Source organism: Gorilla gorilla, chromosome 4 (assembly GCF_029281585.2).
Source record: "Gorilla gorilla gorilla isolate KB3781 chromosome 4, NHGRI_mGorGor1-v2.1_pri, whole genome shotgun sequence".
Classification (NCBI taxonomy): domain Eukaryota; kingdom Metazoa; phylum Chordata; class Mammalia; order Primates; family Hominidae; genus Gorilla; species Gorilla gorilla.
Genome location: NC_073228.2, coordinates 81,670,575 through 81,688,368, shown reverse-complemented (window position 1 = coordinate 81,688,368; position 17,794 = coordinate 81,670,575). Strand labels below are relative to the sequence as shown.

Genomic DNA, 17,794 nt, shown 5'->3' with positions numbered 1-17,794 from the left:
CCTCTTCTTGGGCAATGTCCTTTAGGTTTCCTGTGGGCTGAGACCTGAGAGAAATGCCCCTCACCTGACCCTGAGGTCTCTTGGGGTACAGAAGGGTGAGAGGAGTGGAAGGGGGCATCCCCCTCTCAGTTGGTTTAGATCCTCTCTTAGCACGGCCCACCTTTTCCCCATCCTATAGCTGAGGCCCTGTTTGCCCACCCCAGCCTGGAGTGTAAACCTGGGGAAAGGTTTACACGAGGAGACTGGGTTAGCAAGGGCTTCTAGGGATGGGGCAGGGTCAGAAGCTGACTGGATGGAACTGTAGCCCCTAGAGTGCATTCCTGGGTGTCAGACTCTGCAGAAGGGGCCAGTGTGGACACTGCACCCCTCTGGAGCCCCAATTTCTTTATCTGCGATGTGGGTTGGTCTCTGAGCCTTGATGGCATTTCTATGCTGTGAGGTGGGCCTGGTGGGTTTGGGCTCAGTTTCCAAGGCAGGATAGGCTCTCGGTCCCCTCTTTCTCTTCAGCACCCAGCCCCGGGCCAGCACCGTGGGTGGAGCAGTGTGGGGTGAAAGACAGCAACTTCAGGGGGGTGGTCACCTGACACTGCAACCCATTTCCCTACCAGACAGGGTTGAGGTGGGCCGGGCTGGGGTGGTGGCTGCCTGGGAGGGCCTGGGGACGGTGAAGTCCTGTATTCTCCTCTTCTCCATATTAGGTCATGGGAAAGCATAGCTGGAGGGCCCACCCAAATCACAGGTGACGGGCCTCAGAGCAGTGGCACGCACACGCGCGGCACCCAGCACGAGGATTTGGAGAAATGAGGCAAATTCCTGATGATGGGTGGGGAGGGCGTCCCCAGCCACCTGGGAGCTGGCAGGTGGCCCGTGGTGATGAAAGCCCAGGGGAACGGAAACAGAGGAGCCTGTTGTAATGGCTATGCCCACAGGCCTATAAAGGAAGCCTGTGAACCCTGGCAGCCCTACACTACTTGGGGCCCCTCTCCTTTCCAGCCCTTCTCCTGTGTGCCTGCCTCCTGCCGCCGCCACCATGACCACCTCCATCCGCCAGTTCACCTCCTCCAGCTCCATCAAGGGCTCCTCTGGCCTGGGGGGCGGCTCGTCCCGCACCTCCTGCCAGCTGTCTGGCGGCCTGGGTGCCGGCTCCTGCAGGCTGGGATCTGCTGGTGGCCTGGGCAGCGCCCTCGGGGGTAGCAGCTACTCCAGCTGCTACAGCTTTGGCTCTGGCGGTGGCTATGGCAGCAGCTTTGGGGGCGTTGATGGGCTGCTGGCCGGAGGTGAGAAGGCCACCATGCAGAACCTCAATGACCGCCTGGCCTCCTACCTGGACAAGGTGCGTGCCCTGGAGGAGGCCGACACTGAGCTGGAGGTGAAGATCCGTGACTGGTACCAGAGGCAGGCCCCGGGGCCCGCCCGTGACTACAGCCAGTACTACAGGATAATCGAGGAGCTGCAGAACAATGTAGGGCCTGCTGGTGGGAGGGGTCTCCGGGGGGCATGACTTCTTCCCCCCAACTCCTGCCCTGGCCAAAGGCCTGGAGTCCAGCCATAGGGTCTCAGGGAGCCAAGGGTGGTTTGGCTGTGGCTTAGCTTCTGGGAACCTGCCTTGGGGCCCCTGTGTGGCCCACATCCCCCTTTTCTGGGGGCAGTAGGCTGAGTCAGGAACAAACAGGCCTCGTGGAGCCCCTTGGAGACTCAGTTTCTCCCTCGTGGAGCTCCTCCACCTGGAGAGGTTGTAGGATGAGGCAGGAGGATGCAGATGGAGGGCTGGGCCCATGGGCCACTGGATGCGTGGTGTCTTGCTCCTTTGGAGCAGGGGTCAGCAGGAAGGGGTTTTGGGAGATGTGGAGTGGGGGTGTCTGAGGGAGCTCCTGATAGCACCTGCTGTGGGGGGAGAGGCAGAAAGGAGGGGGTGGGACCTCAGGGTGGGGAAGGCCTCTGATGTGCCTTATTTGGGGATTTTTCTGGCTTCTCCTTTCCTCCTGCTGTCCCTTAAGACAGGCTCAGCAAACCGCAGGGGGCGGGGCTGCTGGCTGGAGCCCAGGGTTAGGGATTAGGAAGGGTCCTGACTTCTGATTTGGGACCACTCTTTGGTGAGGGCTCCTTTAGCCTCCTTTTGGGGGAGCCTGTCAGGGGCACCCTCTAGCTGACTGTAAAACGAGGGGGTTGCCCACATCCCCTCCCTTGTTCTAGAATTCTGGGACAGTTTCTGCCCTGGGGACATTTTCCCTTTCTTTTCTGGTTGCCTCATACTCCCAGCCAGCTGCCTCTTCTCCTTTAAGGCTGAGCCTGGCATGGGGGTCTGGTGGGGTACTGAGTAGCAGGGGAAGAAGAGGCACCTTTGAGCCCTTCAGACTCCTGCTTGCCCCTCCTCTGCCAATAACACAGCACGGGGCAAGGGAGGGGCTGGGCGGGAGGAGAGGCCCCCAGGCAGGAAGATCTGTTCAGAACTCTGGTGTGGGCTCAGCCACCCTCATCCGATGACCTGACTACTCTCCCATCTCCGCAGATCCTCACAGCCACCGTGGACAATGCCAACATCCTGCTACAGATTGACAATGCCCATCTGGCTCCTGCTGACTTCCGCACCAAGTGAGTCCTAGCTGTGGGCTTGGGCAGCCTGGGTCAGCTGGGGGAGGATCTCAGGGTACCCCTCCTGACCCCAGGACTCCTTGGTTGCTTGTGGCAAGGCCCAGGAGCTCAGGGTGGGGCAGTCCTAGGAGCCCCACTACTTAGTCCAGGATGCAGTGAAGGCAGCCAGTTCTGAAGGTTGCTGGGCTTAGGCAGGGAATAGAAGAGAGGGAGGGGAGGCGGGAGGCAGAGAGAAGTAAGGAAGCTGGTGGGCATAGGATCTGGCCCTGTGATGGTCCTAAGGCCCCGGGGCTGGAATTCGTTTCCACTCGACCCTGTCATCAGCCCTTCCAACCCCTTAGAGTCCTGGCAAAATGAAGGCAGGTGAGCAGCCAGGACCTGGACCTGCAATTCCAAGCAGCCTGGGCTGAAGTCCCTGATTCCCATGGCAGGTTTGAGACAGAGCAGGCCCTGTGCCTGAGTGTGGAGGCCGACATCAATGGCCCGTGCAGGGTGCTGGATGAGCTGACCCTGGCCAGAGCCGACCCGGAGATGCACATTGAGAACCTCAAGGAGGAGCTGGCCTACCTGAAGAAGAACCACGAGGTGAGGTGGCTGGGGCAGAAGGTCAAAGATGCTGAGGAGTGGGTGGCAGAGCCCTGGGGCTGGGCCATGGCTGAGGCCGTGGGAGAGAGCAAAGCAGGCGCACTGGGATTAGTCACCTTAGAGGGCTTCCCTGTCTGCGGAGCCCTGATCCTTGGGGTCCAGCGTGCAGGGCAGACTCCTCTTTGTACCACACTGCTTCTCTGTACCCAAGGAACCTCCCAGGGGCCCGCAGAGGCTCCCTCTACCTGCCCTGGCCTCCCTCACGAGGGCAGGGGATAAGTAAGGAAGTCTCCTTCTTGTCCCATTTCAAACTCTCAAAGCTGAACATCTACACAGAAGCTTGGAAATTAGAGGGGAAATTTTTGGGGCATAGGCCTAATAATTAGATTTTATTTTGGAGAGCCCTTGGTCTAATGGGGGAGATAGAGTCTGATGGTGGAGGCAATACTGAGCAGATGAATAAAAATCATTTAGAGGGTCAGATAGAGCAGAGGAAGAACAAAGGAGGGGTCCTTGTGGGGAGTGGGGTCCCCTCGTGGGGGAAGGCTTGGAAGTGAGAGATCGGGATGGGTCCAGATGCGCACATCCACATTCCCTTTTTCCATAGGAGATGAACGCCCCGCAAGGCCAGGTGGGCGGTGAGATCAATATGGAGATGGGCGCTGCCCCAGGTGTGGACCTGAGCCGCATCCTGAACGAGATGCGTGAGCAGTATGAGAAGATGGCAGAGAAGAACCGCAAGGATGCCGAGGATTGGTTCTTCAGCAAGGTGGGGGCTGCTGCAGGCCAGAGGTCTCTCTTTGGGGCTGGGGCTCAGGGGCCTTAGCACTGACAGTAAGCCCATGGCCAGGTGTCTTGGAGATGCTCCCTCCTCAGCAAGCTGCATGGACCACAGGGTCACCCACTGCATCAACAGACCTGGAGCTGAGCTCAAGCTGGGATCTGGGGGGTGGGTGGGGAGGTAGGGAGCCCCCACAGAATAAAGGCAGAGGGTAAAGACCTTGGGAGTCCCCACCTCTCTCTCAAGAAGTCAGAAACTAGCACCAAGAGCCAGGCTACATGTTCTGGCTGGTTCTCAAGTTTCCGGTCTGTGCCTCCCACACGCAGGGATTAACCATAAAAAGTTAACATTTCAAATGGCATGTTTCTGGGCTTTGGGACGTGGGAAGCTGGTGAGAACGCATCACTCTGTCCACAGTTAGATTTGGGAGGAGGCCTGACTGAGGAGAGGGATCCAGGCTCACACCACCCTGTCCTGTGTTCTGTCTGCAGACAGAGGAGCTGAACCGCGAGGTGGCTACCAAGAGTGAGCTGGTCCAGAGCAGCAAGAGCGAGATTTCGGAGCTCCGGCGCACCATGCAGGCCTTGGAGATCGAGCTGCAGTCCCAGCTCAGCATGGTAGGAACAGTCCTGTGCATGGGGATGGGCCCAGAAGAGGACACTGACAACCCTCACTGACCCCTGGTCTTCCTGCCCTCCTGCAGAAAGCATCCCTGGAGGGCAACCTGGCAGAGACAGAGAACCGCTACTGCATGCAGCTGTCCCAGATCCAGGGGCTGATCGGCAGTGCGGAGGAGCGGCTGGCCCAGCTTCTCTGCGAGATGGAGCAGCAGAACCAGGAGTACAAGATCCTCCTGGACATGAAGATGTGGCTGGAGCTGGAGATCACCACCTACCACCGCCTGCTGGAGGGCGAGGATGCCCAGTGAGTGGGGGAGCCTGGGGTCAGGGCTGGGGGCCTCTTGGCAGGGGTGGGGCTCTCAGACTCACATCTAATTTCCTCTCTGTTTTTTTTTTTTTCTTTCAGCCTGACTCAGTACAAGAAAGAACATAAGCATCTTGGTGGCTGAGGCCTTGGGGATTGGGTGCATGGGACAGGCAGCCCACCTGCACGTTGCTGGGGCTGGGTCCCCAGCAGTTCTAGGAGTTGATGGCTGTCCCTCAGCAGGGGTGGGAGAAGTGACCCATTAGCACTGAGGATTGATAGGAAAAGATCAAATGAGAGAGACGCTGTCTGGTCTGATGGGGTGGGCCAGGGAACTGGTCCTTACCTTGGAGATCCTAGTCTCATGGAGGAGACAGGTCCCAGCTCTGGAGATTGTCATCTGATGGGAAGATAGGAACATGGTCTCATGATCTTTGCTCTTGACAGCTTTCGGATGAGCGAAAGCAGTCCTGTCTCTGGGGACTCTAGCCTGATGGGAAATAGGGACATGGTCCTTGTCCTCCAAATTCCAGTCTGATGGAGAAGATATGATCCTAGCCCTAGGGTTCCTAGTCTAATGGAGGAGATAGGGGCCTGGTTTTTGTCTTGGCGATCCCAGTCTGATGGCAGAGATGGGAGCAAATCTATGCCCTGGAGACTGCAGAGAAATGGAGATGGATTTCATGGAGTCTATACGGCTCCTCCCTGGCAGGACACACTGGGTCAGAATCAAATAACCCATCTGAGGAGGCAAGACTCACACAGGGCCACCGGCAGAGGGATGGGATGGAAGGGAGGCGGTGGCAGGGACAAGAGGGATGTGTGTGCAGTGTGATGTTGAGGTGCCAGTGGAGGCACTCACAGCACCTGGGGGAGGACGAGGGAGAGAGCCGGCTCCTGTCCATGAGGGCTAGGGGGCAAGCGAGGGTCTCCTGGCCCCTACCCACTTTAAAGCGCCTGCTTCTCCTGCAGCAGTGACCACCTGTCAGGTGCCTACCATTGTGGAAGAGGTCCAGGATGGTAAGGTCATCTCCTCCCGCGAGCAGGTCCACCAGACCACCCGCTGAGGACTCAGCTTTCCCGGCCAGCCCCCCAGGAGGCAGGGAGGCAGCTGTCCCATCTGCCCCGCAGTCTCCGGCCTCTCCACCCTCAGCCCCCTGCTTCAGTCCCTTCCCCATGCTTCCCTGCCTGATGACAATAAAGCTCGTTGACTCAGCTATGAAATATGTCCTTGTTCCGGCCGCTGAAGTGGGCACTAGGGACAAAAGGGTGAAATGGGAAGGAGTGACGGTGAGGGGAGATGGTGCTTGGATGCCCCCTGTTGTTGACTGGCAGGTCAGAGGTCAGCTTAGACCAGCATAAAGAGTAAGTCTGGGGAGAGTTTGGAGGGGGGTGCTCGCATCTCCCAAGGGCTGGAGATTTTCAGGGGGTGGTCCAGGCTGCGCTAGACCCGGGGTGGAGTCGGTGTATCAGGTGTGGTCCTAGGTCGCCACTGCTTGCCCTGTGAGTAGCTCTGTGACCTCGGGAAGTTAGGCAGTCACTTCCCCTCACTGAGCCTTGCTTTTCCATCCGTAAATGGATGGGAAGATCTCAGGTGTGGGAGCCCGAATCCTCAGAGATGACTCACTCAATCAGTTGCTCCTTCCTGTCCTGTGGGCTGTGCCCTCCCCCTAGATGGGGCAGGAGGTGGGCAAGGGCTGGGATAAGCACAAAGGGAGGGTGGGTGGGGGAGGCAGGCTGGGTGATTGGGGCCCCGACTCCTGTGTGAGTCTCAGGAAATCCCCAAGAGGGGCTCCCATTGCCTCTGCCCTGGGAATGTGAGCGGGAGGGTGGTGTTTTCAGGGAAGGCTGCGGACCCCAGGCAGGTATGGGAGAAAGGGTGGGGCCTCTCTCAAGGATGTTTCCTCACATGGTCAGCTGTTGCTCAGGATGCGGACAGGGCAGAGTGGGGGGCACTGCAAATGGGGTGGCTGTGCCCAGGGAGCAGTGCCACTCTCCCTGGCGGTCTGGATCCTCATTGGTTCCCCACTAGGGACAGGGGTGGTGTGAGGGAGGGTAGAAACTGCCTCCTAGGAAAATGAGAAGGAACAGCCCTGCTCCAGCCACTCCCGGCACACTCTGAGCTGATCAACCCCAGCTCTTGCTGGTGGCAGCAAACGTGGCTGTGGGGAGCAGTCTGTGGGAGGTGAGCCTGACACCTGGAAATCTTCCTTCTAGTAAATCTGGAAACTGCCAGGTGGGTTGGCCTGCTTTCCTGGTTTTCTTCAAGCAGGGGCTTAGTGAGAGGAGGGTGCCTCCACGTCATCACTGCTGGACCTGTGGTGTCTCTGCTGCTGCAGAATCAGACCAAGGCCCCCAAACACCCTCTCTCTCCTGGTGCCTGGAGGCTGGGGGTGGGGCCCAGGTCCGAGGAGAATGGGAGTGACCAGAGCCCTCTGAGCCTGGGTTGGTGGGGGTTTGGGACTGGCAGAGGCCAGGGATGGGGGTGGGTACTGACCACTGGGGTATGGGTGACTTTGGGCTGGTCACAAGCCCTCCCTGGACCTTGGAGCTATGACATCCCAGGAGAGTGTTTCTCTCTGCAGGGTAGATGGCTGCCTGGAGTCAGGGACTTGCACCTGCAGCGGCATCTGCACGACTCAAAGCAAGGGCAAGCTCTGCTCCGTTGGAGGCTGACGTCTCCCTGCTCTCTGGCAGCAAATGTGGGGCCATGGAGGGCAAGAGGGAGGCACTGTTTGCACCAGGCCCTCACCATACATCCTGCCACAACCAGAAGAACCAGCCCTGGGCTGCAGATGGCTCATTCTGGAGGGTGACTTCATTTGTCCGAATAGTCCCCAGAAGCAGGCAGGGTCTAGGGGAAGGCGCCTTGTTGTGTGGATGGGGACACTGAGGCTCCAAGGAGCAGTGACTCAGCCCTTGTCCCACAGCCTGAGGGGTCAGTAGTGGAGACGGGCATGGGAGGGGAGTGGGCCCCGCTTCCGTGCTGGGAAGAGGAGCCAAGCCCCAGCTCCTCCCCCACCTCAGGCTCCAGGCAGGGCTATCTCTCCCTCCTGTAGAGCCTGGGGTCCACAATTACTGATGGCGTGAGTGAGGAGGGGTCAGAGTGTGGGAAGGACCAGAGACAGCCCCAGACTGTGCCCCTCTGCTGGGGAAGAAGCCCTTCTCCACAAAGTGAGTGGGTGGGAGGCTCAGGAGGCCAGAATGGGGGAGCCCCCCGGTGTGCCCAGAGAGCTGAGCCAGTAGAGGCAGTGGTTGCCAGGGGCTGGTGGGGAGACTTGAGTGACTTTGTCCAAGGACCCCAAGTGGGCCCAGGATGCTGGGGACATGTGCCTGGGCTGGATTGGGGACCCAGCTATGGGACTCAAGGAGGGACTCACAGTTCATCCACACACTCCCTGCCCACTGCACAGAATGTCATCTAGGCAGAAGCTGCGGATCTGTGGTTGCCCTGTAGAGCTGCCACACCTGGTCTTGTGTGATGGACACACATATAGGACTCTCAGGCCAGGCCCATGCCAGTGGTAGCTGCCTCCGGACCCCCCTTGCAGGGGTTGACCTGGCAGCATGTCTTGTAGGGAGACGGATGTGGTGGGGGACACTCATCCATGGCATGACATCGCTCTGCGTCTGGTTTGCACTGAGTCCAGGGGAAGGAGGAGACACCGGTCCTGACCCCAAGAGACCGTGCCTGCCCCAAGGGGACCAGAGGGACTGACGACAGTCCCTCAGCCCTTATGCAGTGTGGGTCTATTGTGGCAACCAAGGTTTTGGGGAGATGAGGGGAACAGAGGGAGCAGAGCCAGGCAGGTCTCCCCACATGCACAGAGCTGAGGAGATAACTGAGCTTGACAGAGACCCGTCCTCATCCTGAGCTGTAGTGACCATTTGAAGAAACATCCCTGAGAGAGGCCCACTCTTTCTCCCACAACCCCCTGGGGTCCGCAGCCTTCCCTGGAGGCACCAGCTTCCTGCTCACACTCCCGGGGTGGGGGAAATGGGAGCCCCTCTTGGGGGTTTCCTGAGACTCATATAGGAGTCCGGGCCCCTTGTTTGTGCAGAACAGGCACCCCAAGTGGGTCCAGGCTGCTGAGGACATGTGCCTCGGCTGGACTGGGGACCCAGCTATGGGACTCATGGAGGGACTCACAGTTCGTCCACAGCCACCCTGCCCACTGCACAGAATGTTTCACCCCGTCATCAAGGCAGAAGCTGCAGATCTGTGGTTGGATTGTGAAGGGCTATGACAGCCCCACCTTCAGAAGGGGGGCATCAAACATGCAGGAGGGGAGAGGAGCCCCGAAGGTGGGCCTGGCACTCACAGATTTCCCCAGATCCCTGGAGCCGTCACAGGGGCAGAGCCTGGGCCTGGACATTCGTTCTCCCCCAGGAACCCTGCTCCCTCTGTTTCTCTGCAGGGCCCCAGCACCCCATCGTGGCCTGACTTTAGTGTATTGGGATTGTCTTTACCACCTTCTCCCCCAGAAGACTATGTCTCCAGGGCTTCTCTGTCTTGTTCTTTGAGTCTGAGTGCCCAGCACAATGCCAGGCACACAGTAGGTGCTTTATAAACACCTGCTCATAAACATAACGCTAGCCACCAGCCTTTGCCAGGTGCTTTATTTATTTGGCCTCAAATCCCCTAATATGCCTGTGACGCAGGGCTGTTATTCCCATTTCCCAGACAAGGAAACTGAGGCTCAGAGAGGCTGAATATCCTGCCCAAGGTTTCGCCCCTGCTTGCCCCGATTCCAGGCTGCTCTGTCCTGGCTCAGTGGGGCTCTACTTTTCCTTCCTCCTGCCCTGAAGCCTGTGGCTCTGGCTTGTCCACCCAGGGCTGGGGGCCCTGCAGCAGCCCCCTCTCTCCCCTCAGCTTCTCTGCCCCCCTCCTCAGCCCCCTAAGCTGCCTCCTGCCTTCCCAGTCTGAGTTGGCTGGGGAGCTTGTAAAACAGCCCCACCAGCAGGCTTGTCCTGAGTGGTGCTGATGCAGGAGTTGGAGCAGGGCTGCGAATCTTCTTGGGGACTCTGATGATCTGTCTGGTTGGAGAATCACTGCAAGCCAAGGCGTGGCATTGGCCAATGGTGATTCCCGGCCTCCTCAGGTATGCTATGATCTCCTGCCTCATGCTTGACATGGGCAGGACGAAGGAGGGAGGAAGGAGGCAGGGTGCGGGGAGGAATCCTCTGCCTGGAGGATGCCCATTGGGCTTCTCTATGCTCACCAGGCTTAGTGGTCCTGGCTCTTGGCCACCTTGGGGCAGGTGTGCATCACTGATGCAGAGGAAACGCCTCCTCCTCCTCTGTCAACTCAGATCCTCTGAGGCCCTGCTGGTGCCTCCCTCTGCTGGGACCCTTTCAGGGATCAAGGCCAGGAGGGCAGCCCCCTCCTCTACTGCTGAGGCTCAGCGGGGTAATGCTTACCCCAGCTGCCTCCTGTGGTGTGGGCGTGGCAGGCAAGCCCAGCACCCTAGGGTTTCTAGCCAGGTTCTGCATTTTCCAGCGTTAGTTTTCCCTCCAGGGTCAAATGATAAGTTCTTCTAAGGTCAGAGACTACGTCATCATTTCCCTCTTCACCCCCAGCCCCCGAGAGCTGTGCACACGGCAGGTGCATGATCTATGGAGTTGGCTGAGCAGTTTGGCGCGTTGGTCAGCAACTTCCTGCAGCTTCTCAGCCCACGCAGATCCTCAGGTCTGCAGTGCTGGGCTTGTGTATAATCCCGCCCAGACATCTCCTGGAATGGGGAACTTGGCGGGGGGCAGTGAGCCAATGAGAAAGGGGTGTGTGTGCACGCACACACGGTGGGGGCAGAGAGTGAAGAGTTCTCGGAGACTCCACTGCGAGAGTCGGTGTGAATCCTGGCTTGGGAGTTGGAGCTGGCTCCGGTCTGTGCTCTCTCACTTTTGTGCTGCTTAACCTGGATAAGGCTTTCGCCCTCTCCGGTTGGGGTATTGATAGCCTTTGGTGACCTTGAAGACCATTTTCAGTTCTGAGGGTGATGGGTCTGTGGTTGGACTGGAACTCCAGGCCCACCCTGACACCTGAACGCTGAGGTTTTTGTCCAAGATTCCGGGGTCCCCTTTGCCCCTCTTTGGGGTGGGGGTGGGTGTGGGGAAAAGAAAGAGAGATCAGTGTCTCTTTCTATACGGACTGTGTCTATATAGAAAGAAGTAGACATAAGAGACTCCATTTTGTTCTGTACTAAGAAAAATTCTTCTGCCTTGAGATGCTGTTAATCTGTAACCCTACCCCTAACCCTGTGCTCGCAGAAACATGCCCTGTGTGGACTCAAGGTTTAATGGATTTAGGGCTATGCAGGATGTGCTTTGTTAAACAAATGCTTGAAGGCAGCTAGCTTGTTAAAAGTCATCACCACTCCCTAATCTCAAGTACCCAGGGACACAAAACACTGCGGAAGGGAGGCCGCAGGGACCTCTGCCTAGGAAAGCCAGGTTTCTCCCCATGTGATAGTCTGAAATATGGCCTCATGGGAAGGGAAAGACCTGACCGTCCCCCAGCCCGACACCCGTAAAGGGTCTGTGCTGAGGAGGATTAGTAAAAGAGGAAGGCCTCTTTGCAGTTGAGATAAGAGGAAGGCATCTGTCTCCTGCTCATCCCCGCGCAATGGAATGTCTCGGTGTAAAACCCGATTGTATATTCCATCTACTGAGATAGGAGAAAACCGCCTTAGGGCTGGAGGTGAGACATGCTGGCGGTAACACTGCTCTTTAATGCACCGAGATGTTTATGTATGTGCACATCAAAGCACAGCACCTTTTCCTTAACCTTGTTTATGACACAGAGACATTTGTTCACGTTTTCCTGCTGGCCCTCTCCCCACTATTACCCTATTGTCCTGCCACATCCCCCTCTGGGAGATGGTAGAGATAATGATCAATAAATACTGAGGGAACTCAGAGACTGGGGCCAGCGTGGGTCCTCTGTATGCTGAGCGCCAGTCCCCTGGGCCCATTTTTCTTTCTCTATACTTTGTCTCTGTGTCTCTTTCTTTTCTCAGTCTCTCATCCCACCCGACGAGAAACACCCACAGGTGTGGAGGGGCAGGCCACCCCTTCAGGTGGGGAGTGTCTGAAAGCATGTGCATCCATTCTGCTCTTACCTCTGATCCCAGAGTGACCAGGGGAGATGTAGCAGTGACAAAACCCTGGTTCTGCTGAGACAAGGAATTGCCTGCCCCAGTGGAGCCCAGGCAGAGGCAGGCTGTCTCTGGGCTCCTCACCTCAACAGAGGCACTGCAGAGCAAGGACAGTGGCCAGCACCAAGGGATGCCCCACAGCACCCTGAGGAGGCCCCGTCTTGATGCCCAGACCCCTCCTCCTCCCTCCAGTCCTTGGTGCTGCACCAGCCTCTCAGGCCAAGGCCACGCCCACCCTGGGCAGACCTCATGCCAGTGATCGTGGGGAGGTGGGTGAGAGTTGGGTATACTGGCCCCGCCTGCAGGCATGGTGGGAGCCTGGAGAGGGCTGAGGTCTGGGTTCTAGTTGCAGCTCTGCAGCTTAAAGCAGAGTGACTTTGAGTGAATCTCCACCTGTCTCTGGTTACCCCTCTGTCCCCTCTGATCAAGAAAATGGTATAAATTTGAGATGCACAAAGAGAGGGCTCAGGATGACAGAACAGGCTTAGGCAAGGAGAACAGGCAGGCAGGTTCACATCTCAGCTTCCAGTGCCTGGTGTCTTGGGAAGCCCACTTATCCTCCCTGAATCCCAGCTCCCTCACCTGAGGACTGGTGGCAGGAATAACGCCTCCGTCATCCCTGCTCACAGAACTGTACAACACACACCAGGCTCTCCATGCGTGCCTGAGTGGGCCCATGACCAGTGCTCTCCCCCAGCTCAGCTGGATGAATGGAGCTGCCAGGCCCAGCGTGGGATCTGTGGACACAGGAGAGAGAACTGCTGGGAACGGATCCCCAGCCAGTCCTGTTTCTACAGGGTAGGGGGGAACTCTGAGGCCCACGGCGGGGTCAGGGGTCACACCTGGCTGCAGTGGCAGGACGGGGCTCCCTCCCACCGGCCTGCAGGTGGGGTGCCTGTGATTAGGAGAGGGCGGTAGAGGAGTGGAGGAGCTAGGTGTGGGGCTGTGTTGTTCTTCAGCTGGTAGTGTGGGGGACGCAGGGCCCCGCGTAGCGGTTCGGGAGGGTGCCAGTGTGTAGAGGTGAGTGTGAGGAGCAGGTGGCTGGAGGGGGAGGATGAGGAGGATGAGGGGCAGGGCTGGCCCTTGGGGAAGGGCCGGTGGGGTGCTTCGCGCATGTTTCTTTGTGGCTAGTGGTGTGTCATCCCCTTTTACAGGTGAGAAAACTGAGGACCAAGGGGCTGTAAGACCAGCCTGTGCTGTACAGCTGGTAAGGGCAGAGCAGGGACTCAGTGCCGCCTGTCTGGCTCCATGGCCAGTGCTGTTTGTATGGTGCACACACTTCTGGAGATTCCGGGGGCTCAAGGCAGCCCTCGGAACTGGAATTAGATCCAAGAGGGGAAAGAGAGTCATAGGATTTTTAGAACCAGAAGGGACTCTGCAATCACCCAGTCCAGCCTGGTCACCACTGAGGGGAAACAGGCCCAGAGGTGGGAGGTGGGGAGCCTCAGGCCACACAGCAAGCAGAGTGAGGACACGAACTCTGCCCCTGCCCAGAGTGGGACATGTAGGATCCCCGCAACTGCTCCCCAAGACAGCCCAGGATGGCATCACTGAGGTCTCTTTCAGCCAAGGCTGTCACTGTGGGGCAGGGAGTTCTGAAGGGCTGACTCACTGCCTGGGGACGCAGTTGCCACAAAGCCACCTGTGCCAAGGCCCCACTGGCCCCAAGGGCTCCAGGAACAGGAGCCTGATTCCCGGCCACCTAGCCTGAGTCACCACCGACTCGCATTTGTGTGTTTTTCTCTCAGCTCCACACTCTCAAAGCTGGGTGGGAACTCTGAGCCAGCACACAGCGGAGTTGATCCTGGGCTGAATAATCCAGAGTGAGGAGTTGGACGGGACCGGGAGTGACGAAATCCAGAGGGGAACCTGGAGTCAGCAGTTAGGAGGGCCCCGCCTTCCCCAGGTGCATATAAAGGTCTCTGGGGCTGGAGGCAGCCACAGCATGCTCTTAGCCTTCCTGAGCACCTTCCCTTTTTTCAGCCAGCTGCTCGCTCGCTCACCTCCCTCCTTGGCACCATGAGCACCTGCAGCCACCAGTTCACCTCCTCCAGATCCATGAAGGGCTCCTGCAGCATCGGGGGCAGCATCGGGGGCGGCTCCAGCCGCATCTCCTCTGTCCTGGCCAGAGGGTCCTGCCATGCCCCCAGCACCTACGGGGGAGCCTGTGTGTCTCCTTCTCTCGCTTCTCCTTTGGGGGAGCCTGCGGGCTGGGGGGCGGCTATGGCGGTGGCTTCAGCAGCAGCAGCAGCTTTGCTAGTGGCTTTGGGGGAGGATACGGTGGTGGCCTTGGTGCTGGCTTCGGTGGTGGCTTGGGTGCTGGCTTGGGTGGTGGCTTTGCTGGTGGTGATGGGCTTCTGGTGGGCAGTGAGAAGGTGACCATGCAGCACCTCAATGACCGCCTGGCCTCCTACCTGGACAAGGTGCGTGCTCTGGAGGAGGCCAACGCCGACCTGGAAGTGAAGATCTGTGACTGGTACCTGAGGCAGCGGCCCAGTGAGATCAAAGACTACAGTCCCTACTTCAAGACCATCGAGGACCTGAGGCACAAGGTGGGTGACTTTGGTGTATGGAGCACTGAGAGAGGCTGGGGCTATAGTGGCCCTTGGGATACCTCTTTTTAGCAATTACACTTTACAAACAGGGAGACTGGGCACCTTTGGGGAGTGGCCAGGATCACCCAGGGAAGTGGTGGCAGAGGGTCCCTTTTCAGCATCTCTGTGCCCGGACTGGGGCTGTTACCCTGAATCTCTTATTTCCTGCAAGGTTTCAGCTGCAAGTTCCGCTTCCCTGCCTTGGGCCCAGGAAGGGGGTGATCGGGATGGAGTGCATCCCTGCATACCCTGAGCTGGTGGAGAAGGCATGCCAGCCCTGCCAGCCAGAAGACTTCCAGATTTGGGGAGGTTCCTTTTGCCCCTTTCTGCCTTTCACGCTCAAGTAGTAAGGTCCTTGCCTGACCAGGGCTCCTGTCCTCCATCCCCACTCCAGATCATTGCGGCCACCATTGAGAATGCGCAGCCCATTTTGCAGATTGACAATGCCAGGCTGGCAGCTGATGACTTCAGGACCAAGTGAGCAGCCAGCATGGTGGGCTGGGGGCAGAGAGCAAGGGACAAAGAGTGGGGCTGTCCACCCAGCAGGGCCAGCAGACCCCGAGCCTCAGAATCCTCAGGGCTGCAGCCTAAGGACCTGACCTCTGTCCTGCCAGTTACGAGCACGAGCTGGCCCTGCGGCAGACTGTGGAGGCTGGCGTCAATGGCCTGTGCCGGGTGTTGGACGAGCTGACCCTGGCCAGGACTGACCTGGAGATGCAGATGGAAGGCCTGAAGGAGGAGCTGGCCTACCTGAGGAAGAACCACGAGGAGGTGCGGTTGCTGCTGGCTTCCGGGATGGGAGGCTGGTTTGGTGGGGTTGCCAGATGCACCCAGGGCCAGGAGAGGAGGCTGTTGAGCTGACCGCCTCCTGCCATCCCTTCCCAGGAGACGCTTGCTCTGCAAGGTCAGACCGGTGCAGAAGTGAACGTGGAGACGGACGCCGCACCTGGCATGGACCTGAGCTGCATCCTGAACGAGATGCGCAACCAGTACGAGCAGATGGCAAAGCAGAACCACAGAGACGCTGAGGCCTGGTTCCTGAGCAAGGTGGGGCTCGGGCCCTCGGTGGGCCTGCAGCACTTCCCAGCTGGGGGCTTTGGGAGAGCCTCACCTTTCACTCTGCTTTCCTGTCTCAGACCAAGGAGCTGAACAAAAAAGTGGCCTCCAGCAGTGAACTGGTACAGAGCAGCCGCAGTGAGGTGACGGAGCTCCAGAGGGTGTTCCAGGGCCTGGAGATGGAGCTGCAGTCCCAGCTCAGCATAGTATGAAGGACCCGGCACAGCAGCAGCCCCCAGGTCACCAGTAATGGCCACCACCCCCTCAACAAGCCACAATTTAGTTCCACCTTTCTTTTCTCAGGGTGGGACCAGAGGACTCATGGGACCTGTTATATAGATAGAGAAACTAGCCCTAGAATAGTGGGCTAGCATTTCTCTATATTGTCTGGCCCATCAGTACCCCAACTGGGATCAAAATCCAGGCACCTCTCAAAAAACATGCCCAGAGACCTGGAGGGACAGGAGTGACCACCTCCATTGACTCTTTTTCTCTCTCTCACTTGCAGAAAGCATCCCTGGAGAACAGCCTGGAGGAGACCAAAGGCTGCTACTGCATGCAGCTGTCCCAGATCCAGGGACTGATTGGCAGTGTGGAGGAGCAGCTGGCCCAGCTAAGCTGTGAGATGGAGCAGCAGAGCCAGGAGTACCAGATCTTGCTGGACATGAAGACACGGCTGGAGCAGATCGCCACCTACTGCCGCCTGCTGGAGGGCGAGGACGCCCAGTGAGTCCCAGGCCCCTCAGTTCTGCCTCCCAGACCCTTTAGCCCCCCTGCTGATCTCAGCACAACCGACTGCCCTGCCTTTTCTCACCCACAGCCTTTCCTCCCCACACGCATCTGGCCAATCCTGTTCTTCCCGAGTGGGTAAGGCTCCTGAGGCTCCCCGGCACTGCAGCCCCTCTGCCTGTTTCCATGGAGTGGGGGCCAGGCCCTTCTCCTCAGAGCTCCCAGCCCTCCCTTCTCCCTGCCCTGGAGTTGGCTTAGCTCTCAGACCCCTTCTCACCTCCTCTTCTCTCTCCCACAGTCTTCACCTCCTCTTCGTCCTCTTCGAGCCGTCAGACCTGGCCCATCCTCAAGGAGCAGGGCTCATCCAGCTTCAGCCAGGGCCAGTGCTCCTAGAACTGAGCTGCCTCTACCACAGCCTCCTGCCCACCAGCTGGCCTCACCTCCTGAAGGCCTGGGTCAGGACCCTGCTCTCCCAGCGCAGTTCCCAGCTGTCTCCCTGCTCCTCTACTGGTGATGGGCTAATAAAGCTGACTTTCTGGTTGATGCAAACCTGTGTGATCTCTGTTCTTGAACTGATGGGAGGGGAGTTGCAGGTGCTTTCCAGAAACCTCCTGGAGCCTCACAGCCTGAGAGATGTGGGAAATGGGACAAATCTCAGAAGATCTTGAAGGCTTTTCCTGGAAGACCTCCATGCTCTATGGAAGTGGGAGGTGGGACACAGGATGGGGGAGTGTCCACACGTGCTGACTGACACCATGGAGGCATTCTACAGAGGTTATTTTACGATATTGCCCTTGCAACCCTGTGAGGTGGGTGTGGTCAGGCCCATTTTGGAATTTGACAACCCCCAGAATTCAGTTTTAGTAACTTGCGTAAAATCATGCAGATAGTAAGTGGCATGGCTGGAGCTCAAACTCAGTTCTGTCTGTCTGCAAAGTCCATGCCTTTCTTTTAACACCACTCTACCTTTTTAGGTATTTTAACCCGAAGACTCCCACGCTTGAATCTTAACTCTACCCATGGGCTCCCCCACGTCTGCACACAGTTTCTACATTGGAGGGTGGAAGGGAGTGCTTTCTGCCTTGAGAACGATGTCCTCGTCAGACCTGAAATCCTCCTTCTCCCAGCCTGCTTCTCCTCACACCCCATCAACTCCTCCTTCCTCATTCCCCTCAGCTGGTGAATTGCATGCTGATGAGCACCCTAGGAAACACCTGCTGCCCCATGGCCATTGCCATGTTCAGATCTTCTTCCTCTCTCCCTAGACCTGGGCACAGCCTAACTGGGTCCCCTTGAGAGTCAATCTCATCCACATTCAATTTCCACTGAATGATTTCCATCAGAATGTGGTCAGGATCAAGAACAAGGGTGAGATCAGG

At 58.1% G+C, this 17,794-nt stretch overlaps 2 protein-coding genes across 2 annotated transcripts; both read left to right on the top strand.

Annotated features, from left to right (window-relative positions):
• Positions 1 to 996: 996 nt before the first annotated feature.
• On the top strand, positions 997 to 6,097 carry LOC101134688 (keratin, type I cytoskeletal 17-like). The gene is made up of 9 exons (XM_063706617.1): positions 997 to 1,462; positions 2,510 to 2,592; positions 3,024 to 3,177; positions 3,462 to 3,464; positions 3,785 to 3,946; positions 4,450 to 4,575; positions 4,662 to 4,882; positions 4,985 to 5,019; positions 5,858 to 6,097. Exons 1-9 carry the CDS (start codon positions 1,031 to 1,033, stop codon positions 5,947 to 5,949), a joined length of 1,308 nt encoding a protein of 435 aa, XP_063562687.1. The 5' UTR covers positions 997 to 1,030; the 3' UTR covers positions 5,950 to 6,097.
• A 7,904-nt stretch (positions 6,098 to 14,001) lies between these two features.
• On the top strand, positions 14,002 to 16,947 carry LOC115932656 (keratin, type I cytoskeletal 16-like). The gene is given in 9 exon segments (XM_031006193.3): positions 14,002 to 14,197; positions 14,200 to 14,588; positions 15,025 to 15,107; positions 15,245 to 15,401; positions 15,516 to 15,677; positions 15,767 to 15,892; positions 16,195 to 16,412; positions 16,507 to 16,553; positions 16,714 to 16,947. Coding segments are annotated over 9 exon segments (1,419 nt in total). The 5' UTR covers positions 14,002 to 14,055; the 3' UTR covers positions 16,809 to 16,947.
• The last annotated feature ends 847 nt before the right edge of the window (positions 16,948 to 17,794 follow it).